Below are 15,707 nucleotides of genomic sequence, written 5' to 3'. Positions count from 1 at the left end.
TAAATTAGAGGCCCGGCTGCGCTAGTCCAATTACAGCTTAGTGGATCCTGAAACGTGGTTCGTGGTTCCGTGAGTTGATGACTAATGACGTGGCTCCATTCCCTTGCTCTTCAAAAACGATTTGCTGTACGGAGAACGCGGAGTACTCCGTACGGATACGGTGTACAGAGCTGAACTGACGGAACCGACATCCGTACCTTTTCGTTAAAGAAAAAGAAAAAGAAAAAAAAGAAAAGGGAAAAGCTCATTTCCGTTCAATAACTACTCCGTAGGATAGCCTTTATTCGTTTCCAGCTTCGCTTTGACCTGCCTGGCAATTACATCCATATATCTCCCGGAATCTGAATGGCGGCAAGCCTTCGAGTTTCGAAAGAGCTGCCTCGCTCGCCTTCAGCTTAGCATAACGAGACGAAGAGGCTACGCCCTCAGTCACTACTTCATCATGCACGATAACAGCTGCAAGCACCCGCGTGCCTGGCCCATCAACATATGGCACTTCGCCAGCTTTCAAGCAGTAATTTGAACAGCCAAAGTCGATGGCCAGCCTGTTATGTAGATACGTCTGCAATATTGTTAGCCTGGATTCCACGTCTCTTTGAGCCCAGAAACTTAACCGTTGGGTGTTTGTTTGCGTAGGTGTCGTAAATGGTCATGTCTTCGAAATGCTTCTTGAGGAATTTCTGGAAGAATTCCTCGACTACCTCAAAGCTGAAGTTTGAGTCAATAAATATTGCGCCAATATACGCTTCTACCATGTCTGGAAGGCACTATGGAACCGGTTAGACTCTGATTTGCACCCAAGGAGCTCACGAATTATGGAAGCGGCGTACCTTCGGCGGGTCGCTCGTCAATGTCCACGCATCAGGGGAGTCACCACTTTCTAGCTCTGCTGCTTCAATTTCCTCCACATAATTGGTAATTTGCGACTGAAGCGAGGTGGAAAAGTGGTTGAGATGAGAATGGAGTCCAAGTCTCACTGCAACAGAGCCAAGAAACTTGTTTGACACCATCGCCATCTGGATACATTGTTAGGACATGGCTGAAACGGTGGCAGGGTAGAGGGCCTTACTTTATGCTCTGTGAGCCATTGAGGATCTTTATCTGGATGTTTATGATAAATGTGCTCGACACAGGCCATATCAAGCAAGGCGTCACCGAGGAATTCCAACCTTTGATAACAGGGAACTCTCGCCCAAGCACTAGGGTATGAAGGGTGCGTAAAGGCAGACCGTAGGAGCTTTGGATATTTAAAAACGTAACCCAATTTCTTTTTAACCTGAGCTGCTAAGTCAAGCTCTGCGGCATCCACGACAGCTGTTTGATACTTAGGAAGTGAGTAGAGCCGAGAGTATTGCTCCCAATTCAAAACGTTATGATCATCGCTACTGACGAGAGCAGTCACCGCTTTAACTGCGATGTCAAAGCGGTGATTCTTGCTGGCTAACAGGCAGCATGCCCCAATCAGAGCTTCACAAACGTCGGCAATAGTTTTATCTGCAAGGGCATGCTTATTCTCGGTAGCACCTTTACTCTGCCCTTTACCCTGCAGCAAGGTCAGGCCTTCTGGATACCAACCTCTCCTATTCCCAAGTCAGTATGTAAGCTACATGGCTCGGGCAAATGGGTATATACCTGGAGAAACTTTGACTTCGTATAAATTCATAAAGCTTGAACCGTACTGCAGTTTTGAAAAGGTTCTGGTTACAGACCAAACACATTCGCTTGACGTGAAAATCATACTCGTCGTTATCTGGATTCATTGCAAATAACGAGATCGAAGTTGCCATTTTCAAAAAGCAATCACCAAGAAATTCCAATCGTTCGTAGTTTTTGCCCATTCCCCTCTGAAAATGAATCTGTTGGGCTCGATGTTCATCGGTGTTATCTGAGTCCTTAGTCAAAGCCTCAAGTGCGAGCTCCGGAGAAATGGGTAAATCCAATTCCTGGCAAGCTTCTAAAGCAATAAGATACGATTCAATACGACTGATTATCGCCGGAAGTGCGAAAGCAAAGGCGGCAACTGAAGCTGGTATCTTTCAAGTGTGTCAACCATTTATAGTAGCTCCCGCATCCCAATTTAAACTTACCGCCGAAATCGTTAAAGGCTCAAGACAAATATAATAGTCTCCTTCTTTTATTTTTTCCTTGTTAGTCCGCTTATCCAAAAGATTTCTGCGTAACTGAATTATCTCCGCCTTAATAACGGGTTGGGTCCAGTCGCAATTTTCCAGGAACTTCTTTCTGGCATTTTTAAACAGACTAAGACAGTAGTCCATTATATTGCCCATATGTCGTCGCCGTGCCATTGAAGAGGGCGGAGGGTCCGAGGGTCGAAGACTTGGATCAATTCCGTGTGTGAAGTAGCGGTACCTGCCATTCCATCTGTCATAAACAAATCGATTGGCAAAGAACGCCGCCGAGTTACTTGAGGACCAGGGAATCTCCGGGTTATCAAAAACAAACTGAAGAATCCCCCAGTCCAGAAGATCGCGTGATGCCGAAGAGGAGATATCGCAGCTTAGATTCAAAGGCGCAAGCCAATACGTCATCATTCCTACATCTCGATCATAGACCTTATGAAATATATCCTGAAATATCCGAAGCGTAAAGGTAGTAAGGACCTCCAGGTCATGGCCCGATACTTGGAAACCAGAGATTATTGAGCTGCAAATAACGTCGCACTCAATATCATCCTCCAGATATAATGGAAATTCTGGAAAATGTGGCAATTTCTCTCGAGTTAAGAGAACCAGTGGATGATACTCCCTGTGCAAGAGTCTTCGCGAGCGAAAACCAAGAACCACGATATTGAGGGAGGTAGGTATGATTCCACGAGAAGTTTCCCACAATTTTGGTTTAACCTTCATATCGTATTGATTGCTTTTCTTAGAGGAGATTGCCAGGCGGGCATTTCTCATGGCCGGTAAGCGTTTATGGTATGTGGACACAAAATGATCGTCAAGGAGCCCGTGTTTTCGGAGCAACAAGCATGTTTCAAAAGCGGCAGACTGTTTGGCAATTAGTTTCTTCGAGGCGGGTTTCCCAACTATACCACGTATTGGTGATTTCTCTGGAAGGACAACCTCACAGACAAACGCGTTTTTTGTGAACCGGTGGTAATAGCTCACTACTGTTGAGGTCTCCTTTTCGTATTGCTGAAAATAATGTCAGAGCTTAAGCAACCGAGCAGATAAGGAGGCCTTACCAGGGAGTTAGCAAAATGGGCTAGAACAACCAGGGAAGAATTGTAAGTTAACTTTGCTCCAGTAGTTTGGACAGTGTAGGATTTCCGATTTCGATCACCCTCGTAGAGTGCGTCTACATCATTGGAATTTAGAATGCGATCCTTTGGGAGAGAGATACAGAACCGCTTCATAATTTCCTGTGATTTGCATGTGATGATTAGGCATGTCTAGGCAAGAATTTTAGGGGAGTTCTTACTTCTGAAGATTGAAGATGATTCACACTTTCTCTGTGAACAAAATTATCTCGCTCCACCAAGTGAGCAAACTAACAGGAGGATCAGCAAAGGTCAAAATCCTGTGATGCAACAGCCCTACCGTTGAATTCATGTGTCTTGCGCGCCCCCGACTCTGGATGTATTGAGTAAGGGTTGACGCAAGGTCAAATCTGCCAACTTGAGTTGAAGAGAAATCCATTAAGTAGCGGCGGGACATGCATACCTGACTATAAGGTTGCAGTCCGGAATATCAAGGCCTTCCTCCGCAACAGAAGTTGCAAACTTCGGCATTGTTAATGGGAATACGCAGTAAATACATCGGCAGTCTTACCAAGCAATTCACCTCTCCTTTTCTAAATGAAACCACTGCCAAAACCTGCTGACGAAACGATATATTCATGCCGCCAGAGGCATCTGACCGCACCCCTATTAATACTCCTGGCCGAAGATGCTTGGTTCCAATCTTAGAAAAAAGATCGCATAGAATCCTGGCAGTGTGTCGCTGCTCTGTGAAAACGATGCACTTGGTATCCGTGTGTCTCTCAAAATATTTCAAGAGCTCATGATGCAATCTCCGGACTTTGGGGCTGAGAAGTTCAGGTCGAATCGCAGGATCTCCAAATTTATGGGAACGTATTATTTCACTTGCTTCGCGAATACGTTGGATTTCGGCTTCGGGTCTCACAATTTTAGCTATTGGTAGATTGCCCATGGCAGTTCGGGCTGCACGCCCTTCCAGCTTTGGCAATGATTCCTCGGTCAATGCATATGACCAAACCCAATCCGCGCACCAGGCCCCCAGATTTGACGAGGCCTTGAGAGAAAATGTGAAAAGCTTTTCGAGTGCACGTAGATCCCCAAAACGGGAACGTAGTTCTTTGTAAAGTCGCGTTTCAAACGGTTGATCAAGTCGATCATAGCTCCAGACCTCCTCGTTAGGCCGCGCAACACTCTGCCGTAGGAGAGAAAGATTGGACGCCGTCGCTATTTGGCTATTCAACAGTGTCTCAAGGTTTCTATTTTGTGTTAGCATTTTCGAATCACGCGTCTGGAGAATGTCGCGGATAACCTTGCAGCTTTTACCACATCCACTTTGGCATCGACGGGTGATGCTGTCATGCCAAATATTTTCGGCCTTTTAGCGTTTCCATCCTTCAAGTAGAAGTCCTTGACAATCCTATGAGGGCTATCAGCTCTGTATTACCACACATACATTGAGCTTTACCTTGCATAGGGGTGATCTTTCTTTGCATTATGAGCTTCGTCGAAGATCAGCAAGTTGATGTTTTCCATTTTAACAAAAGCATGAAGTAGACACTGATATAGCACTTCAGCAGTGCAAACAATGACCATATTTTTAGCAAGATGTCTTTCCCATGTCTCTCCATTCCACAAGTCCGTTTCCATGGCACCGCAAAACTTATCGACCCTTTGATTGATGTTATTCTGAAGCACTGCAGCTTGTTGGAAAACAAGCGTTACGCTATCGACCTACAAGAGAGATTAGCTGGGGAAAGAGTGTTCCGAAAAGATTATATCAAACCAAAAAAAAAGACACTCGATGAGGTTTCTCAGCACTTCGGTCGATCAGCTCTTGCTCAATTATGTGCTTAAGAAGCAACACTGCTATCAACGTCTTCCCAGAGCCTACGCAGAATCAGACTTCCATCGCCAGCCCGTCCGTTAAATTCAATGAGGATAGGAGACAAGATGTAAAGAATGGAGACGCCAATAATACCGGTATCTAGGACAGCAATGATATTGTCCTTCTTTGCCTTTTCGAACAATTCTAGCTGATACTCTCGTGGATCATGTATCACGGAGGCAAAGTCTTGCTTTGCAAGGAGATTCGACATAGACAATTCATCGTCCTTCGTCGCTTTGATTACTTCCTTGATATCTTCGGCCGTGATTTCTTCTGCCCGCGCTGATAATCTATACCATAACCCTGTTAGAGAAAGAGGAGGTGAGTGTACTTTTGGGAGGTCAACCAACAGCTCCTTGAATCGCAAGTTTTGCTTCCGGCGAATACTGGGTTCGTCGGCGTTGTTTGGATGGGTATGTTCATCTTCGCTGTCTGATTCTGCAAGCTCGGACGGTCCAGTTGGATCGGGCACAACGGAGTCGTTGGGTTCATCGTTTATCCTCTGCGGCTCCTCCATTTTGCAATCTGAGGTTCCCGTTTAACAAGCCCTATGGTTTGAAGAATTGGCAAGACAGCAACAAATGGAAGTAGAGTTTTTAGGGGAGTTCAGCTTGGTAGAAAAAAGCTGGTTCTTTGATATCACCTTGCAATCTAAACTTGCATCGCAAATCTGTGACCACTGTACTGGATGGAAAGGCCAGTTGATAATTTCTTCGGAATGACTGAAGTGAAGGGTAATCAAAGCAGCCTTAGGCTGAAAGAAAGATAAGGCAGTTTCTTTTGACCAAGGGGTTGGCCAAAACAGCTACCCCGCTGTTCCATTCATGTAAACAGAGGGAACAAGAGAAGAGGGTGTATGGCAAGTGAGGATGAAGATTTCAATTCACCTAGCAATGACCCTTAGATACATGGCATACAAAGGGTTGACGGCAAGTGCCTAGCTCTTTTCTGTTTGTTGGTTGCTTATTTCAATCAAAAAGTGGTCCTTGGGCCAGAGATGAATGTCAAAGAAGGCATGCAGGTTCGTACTTACACCATGTATTCTGCTGAGCTGGCAGACACCCAGAGCCAATCGGAGGCAGCAGGAATACACATTGAGAGACCTTCCTGATGTGTTGAGCAAGACCTCACTGATATATCCTTTCTATGAACATGTCTGCACCTGGTTAGCATGTATCAGTGAATCTTAAAACATGCAAGCTCAAGATGCTCGGAATGGCGGTGGGTCCTGGCCATGAATGAAACATTTATTGCCCACATTTTAGTTTGGCTTGCTTAGGAACTAGTTCCATCACAGCTCCGACGAGTGTACATACATACCTACCACACTACTCCGTACTCTGTACTCACTACTCTGTACTCCGTAGTCTGTACACTTATCAACATCAAGTTTGGCAACTGGCTCGGGGCACTCTTCAGCTATTGCACAACCAGCCCACGATGGACGAGGAACCTAGGAGTCTGCAGGCTCTCTTTACTTCCGCCAAGTCTCAAAAAAAGGCATTGGAAACTGCTACCGACATCAACGACCCCTCTAATGGAGACCAGCTCAATTCCACAATTCAGGCGTTTGAATCCTGCCAGAAACTAATCCATAAGCTCTCCATATTTAGCCCAAATGAGCCTCTGGAAGACATCGCCACCGCCGATTTGCAGTACGATTCCTTTTAATCTTGGACCGCATATTCCAATCTAACCCGCAGCGCAATCTTAGGTACCTCTCCGTTGGCTACCTTTTCGCTGAACTGCTCCAACGATCACAACATGCAGATCGCCTGAAGAATGTTCAACGCACTCGTGAAGAGTATGAAAGTTTTCTGGAGTTGCTGGATCAGTATGGAATCCTATCTCAATCATATAAGAAGCTCTACGAACAATACCTCGAATCTCCGGACTCATTCAGTCTTGCTCCGTCGAACGATTTTGCTGCCCGACGACAAGTTAAAATTGATCGATTTCGCGAAGAAAAGGAGTTAAAACAGAAAATTGAGGTATACACCTCGAAATGGCCAACGATAGGGTACAATTAAACGATCTACTAACTTCTACACTTTCATGTTTTTAGTATCTCTCCCAAAATCAGAAGTCGATAGACCACGATGATGAGATTGTGAGACAGCTATATCTAGCAGAAATAAACCTCTACACACACCACACCTTTCAATCTTTGGACATGCTGTCGCACGAACTATCTATGCTGAAACTTGCGGCAAAAGCTGCCTCAGAGCATCCATCCCAAACCCCGGAGGACTCAAGGACACGTGGTACAAGCAGCGCTCCAGGCTATTCGGAGCGACTCGATGTTGGCCTTTCTTCGGGTAGTCGTGGAGGAAGAGGCCCTCTTCTTAGCAAGGGTGGTGTTCCCCTTCAACCTTTCGTCCTAACGAGTCGAAGGGCAGAACTTCAGAGAGGAGTTTTTCGGCCTGGTCACAATTTGCCGACAATGACAATAGAGGAATACTTGGAAGAAGAGCGAAAGAGAGGAGGAATTATCGAAGGTGGGGGTGAACAATCTGGCGCGCCGAAAGAAATTGACGAAGATGACATGAAGAAGGCCGACGAAGAAACGATGAAGGCACGAGCGTGGGATGAATTCAAAGAGGAAAACCCAAGAGGTTCCGGCAACACCTTAAACAGAGGCTAAATAGGAATGCATCATTATTTCCTCTACAATGCTGTTGACCTTTTGTGTCAATCCTTCACTGTCTGACAAGTGTTCCGAGGGACGAGATTATGCCGAAGTTATCTCGCACGGCCGGATCGGGAAGTTCTCGCTTTTCAACTCTGGCCATCTTTTTAAAACGAGATCTAAGAGACCTTGGCCGAGAATTTCATACCCCTGTCAACTATAACGTTAGCAGATAAAAGGCATCCGCACAACGTCACTTGCAAAAACCTGCCTTTTCGCCCAGATGGAGGCCGTCAGTGAAATAACCGCGTCCAAATCGTTTCGACCCCGGCATGCCACAGCCTGGTAATATATCTTCGAGATCAAGTTTGCGGAAGATATCAACTGGGTCGCCCTCGCCGTCGTCTAGACACGCAGCCTTGGTGATAATAGTCCAGAAGTCTAAAAGTGCCACTCGTTCCGCCCTTTCCTGAAACTCATGCCCAATTTCGACAATTTTCTTCGCAAATTTTCTTTTCGATTCCCAAGTCCTGTGGCCTCGACCCTTGGCAGCCACATGCCACAAAGCGTCGGCAACCGAAGGGATATCCAAGTCGCTTTCCGAGCCCTCTTTTGGAGGAGGAGGTACGTTGACCGGTGGTGGTGAAATCAAAATGACTTTAGTGCCCTTTGTAGCAGGATGATTAAGGATGCTATTGACATAGTGTCGGATATGTTCTTCGTATTCTTCTATGGGAACGTATGTGCCGGCACCATCTAAACAGGCGTCATTAGCTCCAAGAAATATCGTTATAAAGAGCGGCGCGGGTGAGCCACGCTCCTTTGCCTTGTCAAGGATTCGTTCCTTGAAGATTCTGCGAAGCGACCTTGTCGTTTGTCTTCTCCAACCACGATCAGCAAATTCATTTTTCCTCTATTTCTCTATTTGTAAGGGTAATAGGTGCATAGAGCGTACCCGGCATATCCTATTTCAAACTATATCAGCGGGTGAACTCCACCAGGGGCCTTCATGAACCCAGCAATGGTAATTACCTTCATTGACAACCTCAACCCGGTCTTTGTAATACTGTTCTAATCTCCACCCAAACCCCGAATCCAATTCCGAACACCCCCATTCCGTTAGAGAATCGCCAAAGAGGTAGACTCGCGGATAATCATCTGGAGCTTGGCTGTCGCGGAAATGATCGATAGATCTGGACATTATCGACAATCAAGAGAGTTTCAATTTAGCTGTCAAGCCTGGTCTTAAGCTTGAGGGGTATTTTGGGGATGTGAGACGGAGCCGCGAAAGGGACTTGGGATGTGAACAATGTATCCGGAAGATTTGAAAGTATCAACGGCCACTATATCCTTGGGTGTTGTGGTTCTGGGTTTTCCCAAGGCAAAGCAGTTTTAGGTCGATAAGGCAGCCGTGGAGCGATCTAGCCAATAATACACACACCCGCAGCTTCCATGCTACATGGGCTGACGAGCAACACGACGACCCCGAGCATGTCAGCTTGAGAAATTGACGGTAGTTACGGAGTACAGTGGAATTGGAATATCGGATTTCGACAAGTATGGGCAGTTTAGTTGATACAAACTTCCTGCTTTGGCATTGGGGATCAGGTCTCATCTTGAGTTGTATACACTTTACCTGCAATAATCAAGAAGAAATAAATATCTCCTCGTTTATTGCTCTTTTTTGTCGTTTTGAATATCTTTAAGTATCTTCCCGGCCCCCCTGGCAACAAGCTTCAACGCTACCTCTTTTCCAAACGTCTCCGCCGCCTCGTCCGACTGGACATCACCGTCTTCCTCGATTTCCACGGCTTCCTTTCCGTCAACACTCGTCACGATTGACCTCAATCTGAGGAGATCCTTCCCATTATCATCTTGAATCCATTCCGTTTCAACACCAAGGGGTGCGCTACAACCACCTTCAAGGATTCTCAGTAAACTCCTCTCTGCGAGGCATGCATATGTAGTCTTTACATCTCCAATCTTGTTGAGCATATCTCTCATAACCTCGTCGTCGGTGCGAATCTCAATTCCCAGGCCTCCTTGGCCAACGGCATGAAGCATCTTTCCGTTTGTAGAATCCAAGTATTGAGAGATGCGATCCTCCCGACCGGTCCTTAGCAGTCCAGCAGCAGCCAGTATCAAGCAGCTGAATGGCCCATCTTGAGCGTCGAGCTTTGCTAACCGGGTGTCTATATTGCCTCTGACATCCTGAACCTTCAAGTGTGGGTAGTGTCGTGCAAGTTGAGCAATGCGTCGGACTGACGATGTTCCTACAACTGACCCTGGTGGCAGTTCAGCCAGAGTCATCGAAGGTAGGCCCTTTTTTAAAACTAGCACATCTCTTGGATTCTCGCGTTTCATAACAGCTGCCAGTACGCAGGCAGTTGGAATTTGCGTTGGGATGTCTAGCGCAAAGAAAGATGTCAGCCGCGGATCTTGAGGTTGTGTTGAGACAGAAGCACGATCAACCTTTTAATGAATTCACCACGAGATCTACTTGCTTCGCTATGAGCAATTCCTCAAGTTCTTCAGTCCAGAGGTTTTTCGTCGTGAATGCTCGTAGAGGAGTAACTTTATTCAAGTCTCCAGCAGCATCGCGACTATGGACTTTGAATTCACAGTCAGGGAAAGCAGCTTGAAGAGCATTTCGAACAAGGTCAGTTTGTACGAGAGCAAGCTGAGATTTTCTTGTCCCGATGGTAAACGTTTTCCTTTCAGTTGAGGCCATTGTGATGGAGGGGGTTGGAGGGGTAAATCGGAAGAAAAAAAAAAGGAGAAGGTAGCTAGAAGGTGGAATAGGATCTAGCTGGACTTTTTAGTAAAGGAGACTGCAGGTTCAGAAAAGTCTTTGCAACTGTGATTAGAGAATACTGTTTCTAAGGTTCTTCAAAATTCGCAGCTGATGGTTGTCGAGTTGATCAGAATCTGAATGCTACTCCATCCATGCTCTTCACCTCCCACGTTTCGCGCGTTGGGACCCGAACCTTACTTAACTGATGAGGAGGTTGACCATACACAACTCCGGTTACGGCACTTATTCATTGTTGCCCCTCGCTTTCAATTCCTTGCATGCTATTAATTCATCTCAGGGACGGATGTATTTACGCCACCAATGCCCCAAAACATTCGAGTTTTGCGAGACGGATTCGGCCGTGATAGGTCTTGCACCACGCGGCGAACGCCGACAGGCCAGGCAAGTGTCACGTGAATACACTTTGCCGCCGGAGTTTTGGCCTCTGGCAAACAAGAAGGCTGCTGCGGTCAGGGAAATACTTGTAATACGGTAACCTCGGTATATTGCTGCTGGCACGGTGGCACCGTTTATCCCTTTCATCTGAGGGGACATTATCCGGTTCTTGGGGATTTTCTTCACATTGTCTTTATAACCAACCCACTGTCCTTGCTCTTTACGCCTTGATTCACGCAGTAGCTGTTGTTCTGATCTCCTGAGATGACCTCATAGTCATCCCACATAGAAGCCTGCACTCTAGGTCCTTTACTCATCAACACCATGAGTTCCACGAGTAGCCGAACGATGAAGCTCCCTCTTATCCCTCTAGCGAAGGGAACTCTCCTCCTTCCCGGCACGACCTTGCGAATTCCCCTTGCGGACCGTTCCGATATACCAATCCTATTGACGTCCGTGTTTAGTCGATCTTCTCAAAGATACGGTAATGCCCCAGTTATTGTCGGCTGCGTCCCTCTTGGTTCACCGCTCCTTTCGAAGGACGGTCAACGCTTGCTAGAAGATGGAGAGCATGAGAACGAACGATCCCAAGATACTACGAAGGTTGACCCGGCACGTGCATCCAGAGGGGATTTGTTTGGATATGGTACCGTTGCCAAAATAATTGGTGTCCAAGGCCGGCCGAATGCCGAACCGTACATGCTTGTAGAAGGGGCAAAGAGGTTTACAATTCGCAAATTTACAAAGGACAAGCCACATTTTGAAGCCGAGGTTATCGTTTATGATGAGCCAGGTATGCTTTGCTTCTGTTCATCTGGAATATGATTACGATCTGCGCCTGTGCTGATTGCTCCGGTCTTCCAGTGCCTCATTCCATTGATGCCGAGATCCCAGATCTGTTTGATCAACTCAAACACTTGTCTCGCGAGTTTCTCGCGTTGCTAAGATTGGCGTCAATGTTCTCGTCGAAGTCAGGCATGTCGCCACTTGTTGCGAGAAGGTTCGAGCTTCTCATCTCCAAAAAGGACCTTTCCCAGGCGGGTAGTCTCGCCGACTTCATGGCAGAAATAGCCGATGGGAGCTTTGAAGAGAAGTTACGAGTATTGGCGTCATTGGACCTGAAGACTCGGCTGGAACGCGTAGTTGAATTGCTTGTCAAGCAGGTGCAGTCCATCAAAAATGTCATCAAAGTTACCACTATCTCCACGACCGGTCTGCCCACAAACATCGGAATCGACATAAATACGCTGGACCCTCGCCAGAGAGAAATGTTTGCAAGACGCCCAGCTGGTGCGGTTATGCCGTTGGGAAAGGGTGATGGCGAAGGGGAGAAGGAAAATAGCGAAATCGATGAGCTCCAGCAGAGACTCCAGGATGCCCAGTTGAGCCCTGAAGCCCAAAAGGTTGCCGATCGAGAACTCAAGCGATTACGGCAAATGAACCCGATTAATGCGGAATATGGCGTTTGCCGTACCTACTTGGAGAATCTAGCGGAAATTCCATGGACAAAGGTGACAGAGGACCAGCTTGGCGTTGAAACATTGCAACGAGCACGGAAACAACTCGATGATGACCACTACGGCCTGGAGAAAATCAAGAAGCGGCTGCTGGAGTATCTGGCAGTTCTCAAACTTAAACAGTCACTAAACAGCGAAGTTGATGCCGAGATCTCCAAGCTGTCCTCTGATCTAAATGCCACTGAGGGGAAATTGGATGAGGGAGAACCAGTACCTGACGCCGAGCGCGACAATATTGAAGCCAAGCTGCATGTGCTTAAGTCTAAGCGAAAGACTGATAAATCACCAATTCTACTTCTGGTCGGCCCTCCTGGCACTGGTAAGACCAGTCTTGCAAAGTCAATTGCGACGTCTTTAGGACGCAAATTTCACCGGATTTCACTGGGAGGAGTGAGAGATGAGGCAGAAATTCGAGGCCATCGTAGAACATATGTTGCAGCCATGCCTGGTCTCATCGTGAATGGTCTCAAAAAGGTTGGCGTTGCAAATCCGGTATTCCTGCTCGATGAAATTGACAAAGTGGGCGGTGCCAACTTCCACGGTGATCCATCAGCAGCGATGCTCGAAGTTTTGGATCCTGAGCAGAATCACAGCTTTTCGGATCATTACATCAATATTCCAATTGACTTGAGCAAAGTATTATTCATTGCAACTGCCAACTCGCTGGACACGATTCCTGCTCCATTGCTTGACCGTATGGAAACAATACAGCTGTCAGGCTATACCACCATCGAAAAGCGACATATCGCGAGGAGACACCTCGTCCCGAAACAAGTCAGAACGAACGGTCTCTCCGAAGGACAAGTCGAATTGTCAGACGACATCCTCGACAAAATAATTACATCATATACTCGTGAGTCCGGAGTTCGCAACTTGGAAAGGGAGATAGGCTCCGTTTGTCGATTCAAAGCTGTTCAGTACGCAGATGCAAAGGATGCCAACAAAGTTGCTACATACAATCCCAATGTCACCATTGAAGACCTGGACGAGATCCTTGGCATTGAGAAATTCGACGAAGAAATTGCGGAGAAACATGCGAGACCTGGGATTGTCACTGGCCTTGTAGCGTACTCGAGTGGTGGCCAAGGCAGTATCCTTTTCATTGAAGTTGCTGACATGCCCGGAAATGGAAGTGTTCAACTGACTGGCAAACTTGGAGACGTCTTAAAGGAATCCGTCGAGGTCGCTTTGACCTGGGTCAAAGCCCACTCGTATGAACTAGGTGTCACACAGGACCCAAATGAGGACATCATGAAGCATCGCAGCCTCCACGTGCACTGCCCATCTGGAGCCATTCCAAAGGATGGCCCTTCTGCAGGCCTCGCTCATACTATTGCCTTGGTTTCGCTTTTCGCGGGTAAAACAGTTCCTCCAGAGATTGCCATGACAGGCGAAATCTCTCTTCGTGGACGGGTGATGCCAGTTGGCGGTATTAAAGAGAAACTCATCGGTGCCCACAGGGCCGGTGTAAAGACAGTCCTTCTTCCCGATCATAATCGAAAAGATGTGCGGGATGTTCCCATGGAAGTGCAAAGCGGCCTCGAAATTGTCTATGTCAAGTAAGTCGTCAACAATCACCCGTCTTTGATTTCTCTCTCATCAGGCTAGCTCCCCGCAAATGCTAATGTTTTGTTTTAAAGGCATATCTGGGAAGCTATTCGACACATTTGGCCCCACGGCCATTGGCCAGGTGAACATCGTCACCCGCTATTTGAAAGCAGGCTGTAGTCCCATTTTAATACATCTCGGAGTGTTCTTCACACCAGATTTCATTAGTCCTTTTGTGTCACGCACATTACATATCGTGATATAGCGACGGTGTTGGAGAGAAGTGGCGATTTTGTCTTGCTTTGAGCGTTGGATTTTTCAGCTCAGTCATATGTATACTACTATAATCATTGCACTCTATTTCTAGTTCTTTATTTCGAGATTTTCCTATCTTTGACAACATCAATATGATCATGGTAGTGTCCACTTAGTACCAGATGCGTGTAAATCCACATGTCTATTGATACAGTCCTGGCATCTAGAGGCCAAGGAAAGATAGTGTTAGATAATACATATTTGAGGTTGAATATAGCCAGACATCAATCTTAAACTTCAAACGCCGTCAGTTTGTATCCAACTGCGCGTTAAAAGATCCCAAATATCTTCTCACAGCTCTCTGCTGCCATTCGCTGCTTGGATATATATTACTTTTACGAGGACGATGACGTTTGTGAGGACGGTGTCGTTTGTGGTCTAAGCAATGGCCTCTCAAAGTTCAACCCAAGAGTTTGCCACGTTGGCTGCCACGTCTCCCTCCCTTGCTTTAGGCGCTTCGCCTGCTCGGCAAGCAATTCTCTCTGGCGTTCCGGGGCTTTCATGCCGGCTTCTGGGCCGTGCGCCTCCTGATAATCCTCCTGCATCTTTTTCGCTTCGAAATAGGTGTCTCGCTCCCACCTGCAAATCAGAACAAGTAGTTAGTTTTTTATCATGTCTTCACGCAAATTGCTTTGATGCGTCAACCCTGTGAGAAGAGGAAACACAGTCATAACATACGGTGAAAAGTCTTTTGGTTCCTCCGGCCACACAAACGGCTCTGTCATTTCCACTGTCATCTTCTTCCTGGCCATCGGCCTTCTAAGTGGACCATAGCCCTCTTTGCCCATTGGCCTCTCCCTTGTGACTTTCTGCTGCTCAACGTAGCTTCGCACCTTGATCACGTCGACGTCATATACTCTTTTCAAGTAATCCTTCATGTCCAGTTTGTTGAAGGACAGCGGAACCCAGAATGAGGCATAGCGCGGTGGGAGAAAAGGTGTGCGGATTAAGGTTATTGTGAATTCTGGTCTGTATGATGGTTACATTAGCAAAGAATCTTCGAGTTCTCTGAGAATTATCCGGGAATGGAAGAAAGCGCATACAGGTAGACTTGTTTCCGCTGCTCAACGGGAGCTGGAGGTTTGAACCAATTGAACGGGAGGTTCTTGATGCTCGGTGCTCTGGGCATTTTATTATTATATACACGGTGTAATACCTAAAAACGGAATTTGAGGCGACAAGGGAAGATAATTCGGGCTGCTTGAGCTGGGAGGTAGATTGTCAGAGCGACCTTGCTGTCGCTGGCTCGGTGGTGATCTTTTTTGCGGCTTGAGATAAGACTGCGTAGTTTGGTGTTGCAGCACTCCGTAGTCAATTAGTTTACTAGTTAACTACGGAGTACGGAGTATTCACTTGGGCTTTCTCGCGAACATTGTCTGGCAGCCCCTAGTTGGGCAGAGTTT

General features: G+C 46.8%; 7 protein-coding genes across 7 annotated transcripts; 2 read left to right on the top strand and 5 right to left on the bottom strand.

Moving 5' to 3' along the window:
• Positions 1 to 165: 165 nt before the first annotated feature.
• Positions 166 to 4,867, bottom strand: DCL1_2 (Dicer-like protein 1; the record flags this gene model as incomplete). Its single annotated transcript, XM_066125581.1, has 13 exons — positions 166 to 562; positions 615 to 767; positions 831 to 1,016; positions 1,070 to 1,580; positions 1,633 to 2,033; positions 2,088 to 3,155; positions 3,206 to 3,382; positions 3,442 to 3,510; positions 3,561 to 3,630; positions 3,684 to 3,742; positions 3,792 to 4,476; positions 4,530 to 4,637; positions 4,686 to 4,867. The coding sequence occupies 13 exons, from the start codon at positions 4,865 to 4,867 to the stop codon at positions 281 to 283; spliced, it is 3,951 nt and encodes a 1,316-aa protein (XP_065981665.1). The 3' UTR covers positions 166 to 280.
• Positions 4,868 to 4,997: 130 nt separating this feature from the next.
• On the bottom strand, positions 4,998 to 5,927 carry DCL1_1 (Dicer-like protein 1; the record flags this gene model as incomplete). The annotated part of the gene is made up of 4 exons (XM_066125580.1): positions 5,749 to 5,927; positions 5,456 to 5,653; positions 5,199 to 5,395; positions 4,998 to 5,107 (listed from the first exon to the last, which is right to left on the bottom strand). The coding sequence occupies exons 2-4, from the start codon at positions 5,620 to 5,622 to the stop codon at positions 4,998 to 5,000; spliced, it is 474 nt and encodes a 157-aa protein (XP_065981664.1). The 5' UTR covers positions 5,623 to 5,653; positions 5,749 to 5,927.
• Positions 5,928 to 6,474: 547 nt separating this feature from the next.
• On the top strand, positions 6,475 to 7,749 carry D8B26_007585 (uncharacterized protein; the record flags this gene model as incomplete). Its single annotated transcript, XM_003067099.2, has 3 exons — positions 6,475 to 6,760; positions 6,820 to 7,096; positions 7,171 to 7,749. Exons 1-3 carry the CDS (start codon positions 6,546 to 6,548, stop codon positions 7,747 to 7,749), a joined length of 1,071 nt encoding a protein of 356 aa, XP_003067145.1. The 5' UTR covers positions 6,475 to 6,545.
• An 87-nt stretch (positions 7,750 to 7,836) lies between these two features.
• Positions 7,837 to 8,935, bottom strand: D8B26_007584 (uncharacterized protein; the record flags this gene model as incomplete). Its single annotated transcript, XM_066125579.1, has 4 exons — positions 7,837 to 7,944; positions 8,006 to 8,615; positions 8,690 to 8,699; positions 8,767 to 8,935. 4 exons carry the CDS (start codon positions 8,933 to 8,935, stop codon positions 7,837 to 7,839), a joined length of 897 nt encoding a protein of 298 aa, XP_065981663.1.
• A 307-nt stretch (positions 8,936 to 9,242) lies between these two features.
• Positions 9,243 to 10,465, bottom strand: HEM3 (porphobilinogen deaminase; the record flags this gene model as incomplete). Its single annotated transcript, XM_003067097.2, has 2 exons — positions 9,243 to 10,142; positions 10,207 to 10,465. The coding sequence occupies 2 exons, from the start codon at positions 10,463 to 10,465 to the stop codon at positions 9,406 to 9,408; spliced, it is 996 nt and encodes a 331-aa protein (XP_003067143.1). The 3' UTR covers positions 9,243 to 9,405.
• A 607-nt stretch (positions 10,466 to 11,072) lies between these two features.
• D8B26_007582 (uncharacterized protein) lies at positions 11,073 to 14,007 on the top strand. Its single transcript, XM_003067096.2, has 2 exons — positions 11,073 to 11,717; positions 11,789 to 14,007. Exons 1-2 carry the CDS (start codon positions 11,249 to 11,251, stop codon positions 14,002 to 14,004), a joined length of 2,685 nt encoding a protein of 894 aa, XP_003067142.2. The 5' UTR covers positions 11,073 to 11,248; the 3' UTR covers positions 14,005 to 14,007.
• A 420-nt stretch (positions 14,008 to 14,427) lies between these two features.
• D8B26_007581 (mitochondrial 54S ribosomal protein uL23m) lies at positions 14,428 to 15,526 on the bottom strand. The gene is made up of 3 exons (XM_003067095.2): positions 15,348 to 15,526; positions 14,983 to 15,273; positions 14,428 to 14,883 (listed from the first exon to the last, which is right to left on the bottom strand). Exons 1-3 carry the CDS (start codon positions 15,431 to 15,433, stop codon positions 14,640 to 14,642), a joined length of 621 nt encoding a protein of 206 aa, XP_003067141.1. The 5' UTR covers positions 15,434 to 15,526; the 3' UTR covers positions 14,428 to 14,639.
• Between the last annotated feature and the right edge of the window lie 181 nt (positions 15,527 to 15,707).

This window comes from Coccidioides posadasii, chromosome 4, assembly GCF_018416015.2.
Source record: "Coccidioides posadasii str. Silveira chromosome 4, complete sequence".
NCBI lineage: Eukaryota > Fungi > Ascomycota > Eurotiomycetes > Onygenales > Onygenaceae > Coccidioides > Coccidioides posadasii.
The sequence above is the reverse complement of the archived record's forward strand: the minus strand, read 5'-3'. Positions and strand labels throughout refer to the sequence as shown.

Bases quoted from the DNA above. Each gene is read 5' to 3' on its own strand.
- D8B26_007582 (XM_003067096.2), top strand. From the start codon at position 11,249: ATGAGTTCCACGAGTAGCCGAACGATGAAGCTCCCTCTTATCCCTCTA. The intron at 11,718-11,788 runs GTATGCTTTGCT...CCGGTCTTCCAG, and splicing joins TATCGTTTATGATGAGCCAG to TGCCTCATTCCATTGATGCC.
- D8B26_007581 (XM_003067095.2), bottom strand. From the start codon at position 15,433: ATGCCCAGAGCACCGAGCATCAAGAACCTCCCGTTCAATTGGTTCAAA. The intron at 15,274-15,347 runs GTATGCGCTTTC...ACCATCATACAG, and splicing joins CAGCGGAAACAAGTCTACCT to ACCAGAATTCACAATAACCT. The intron at 14,884-14,982 runs GTATGTTATGAC...TCTGATTTGCAG, and splicing joins GAACCAAAAGACTTTTCACC to GTGGGAGCGAGACACCTATT.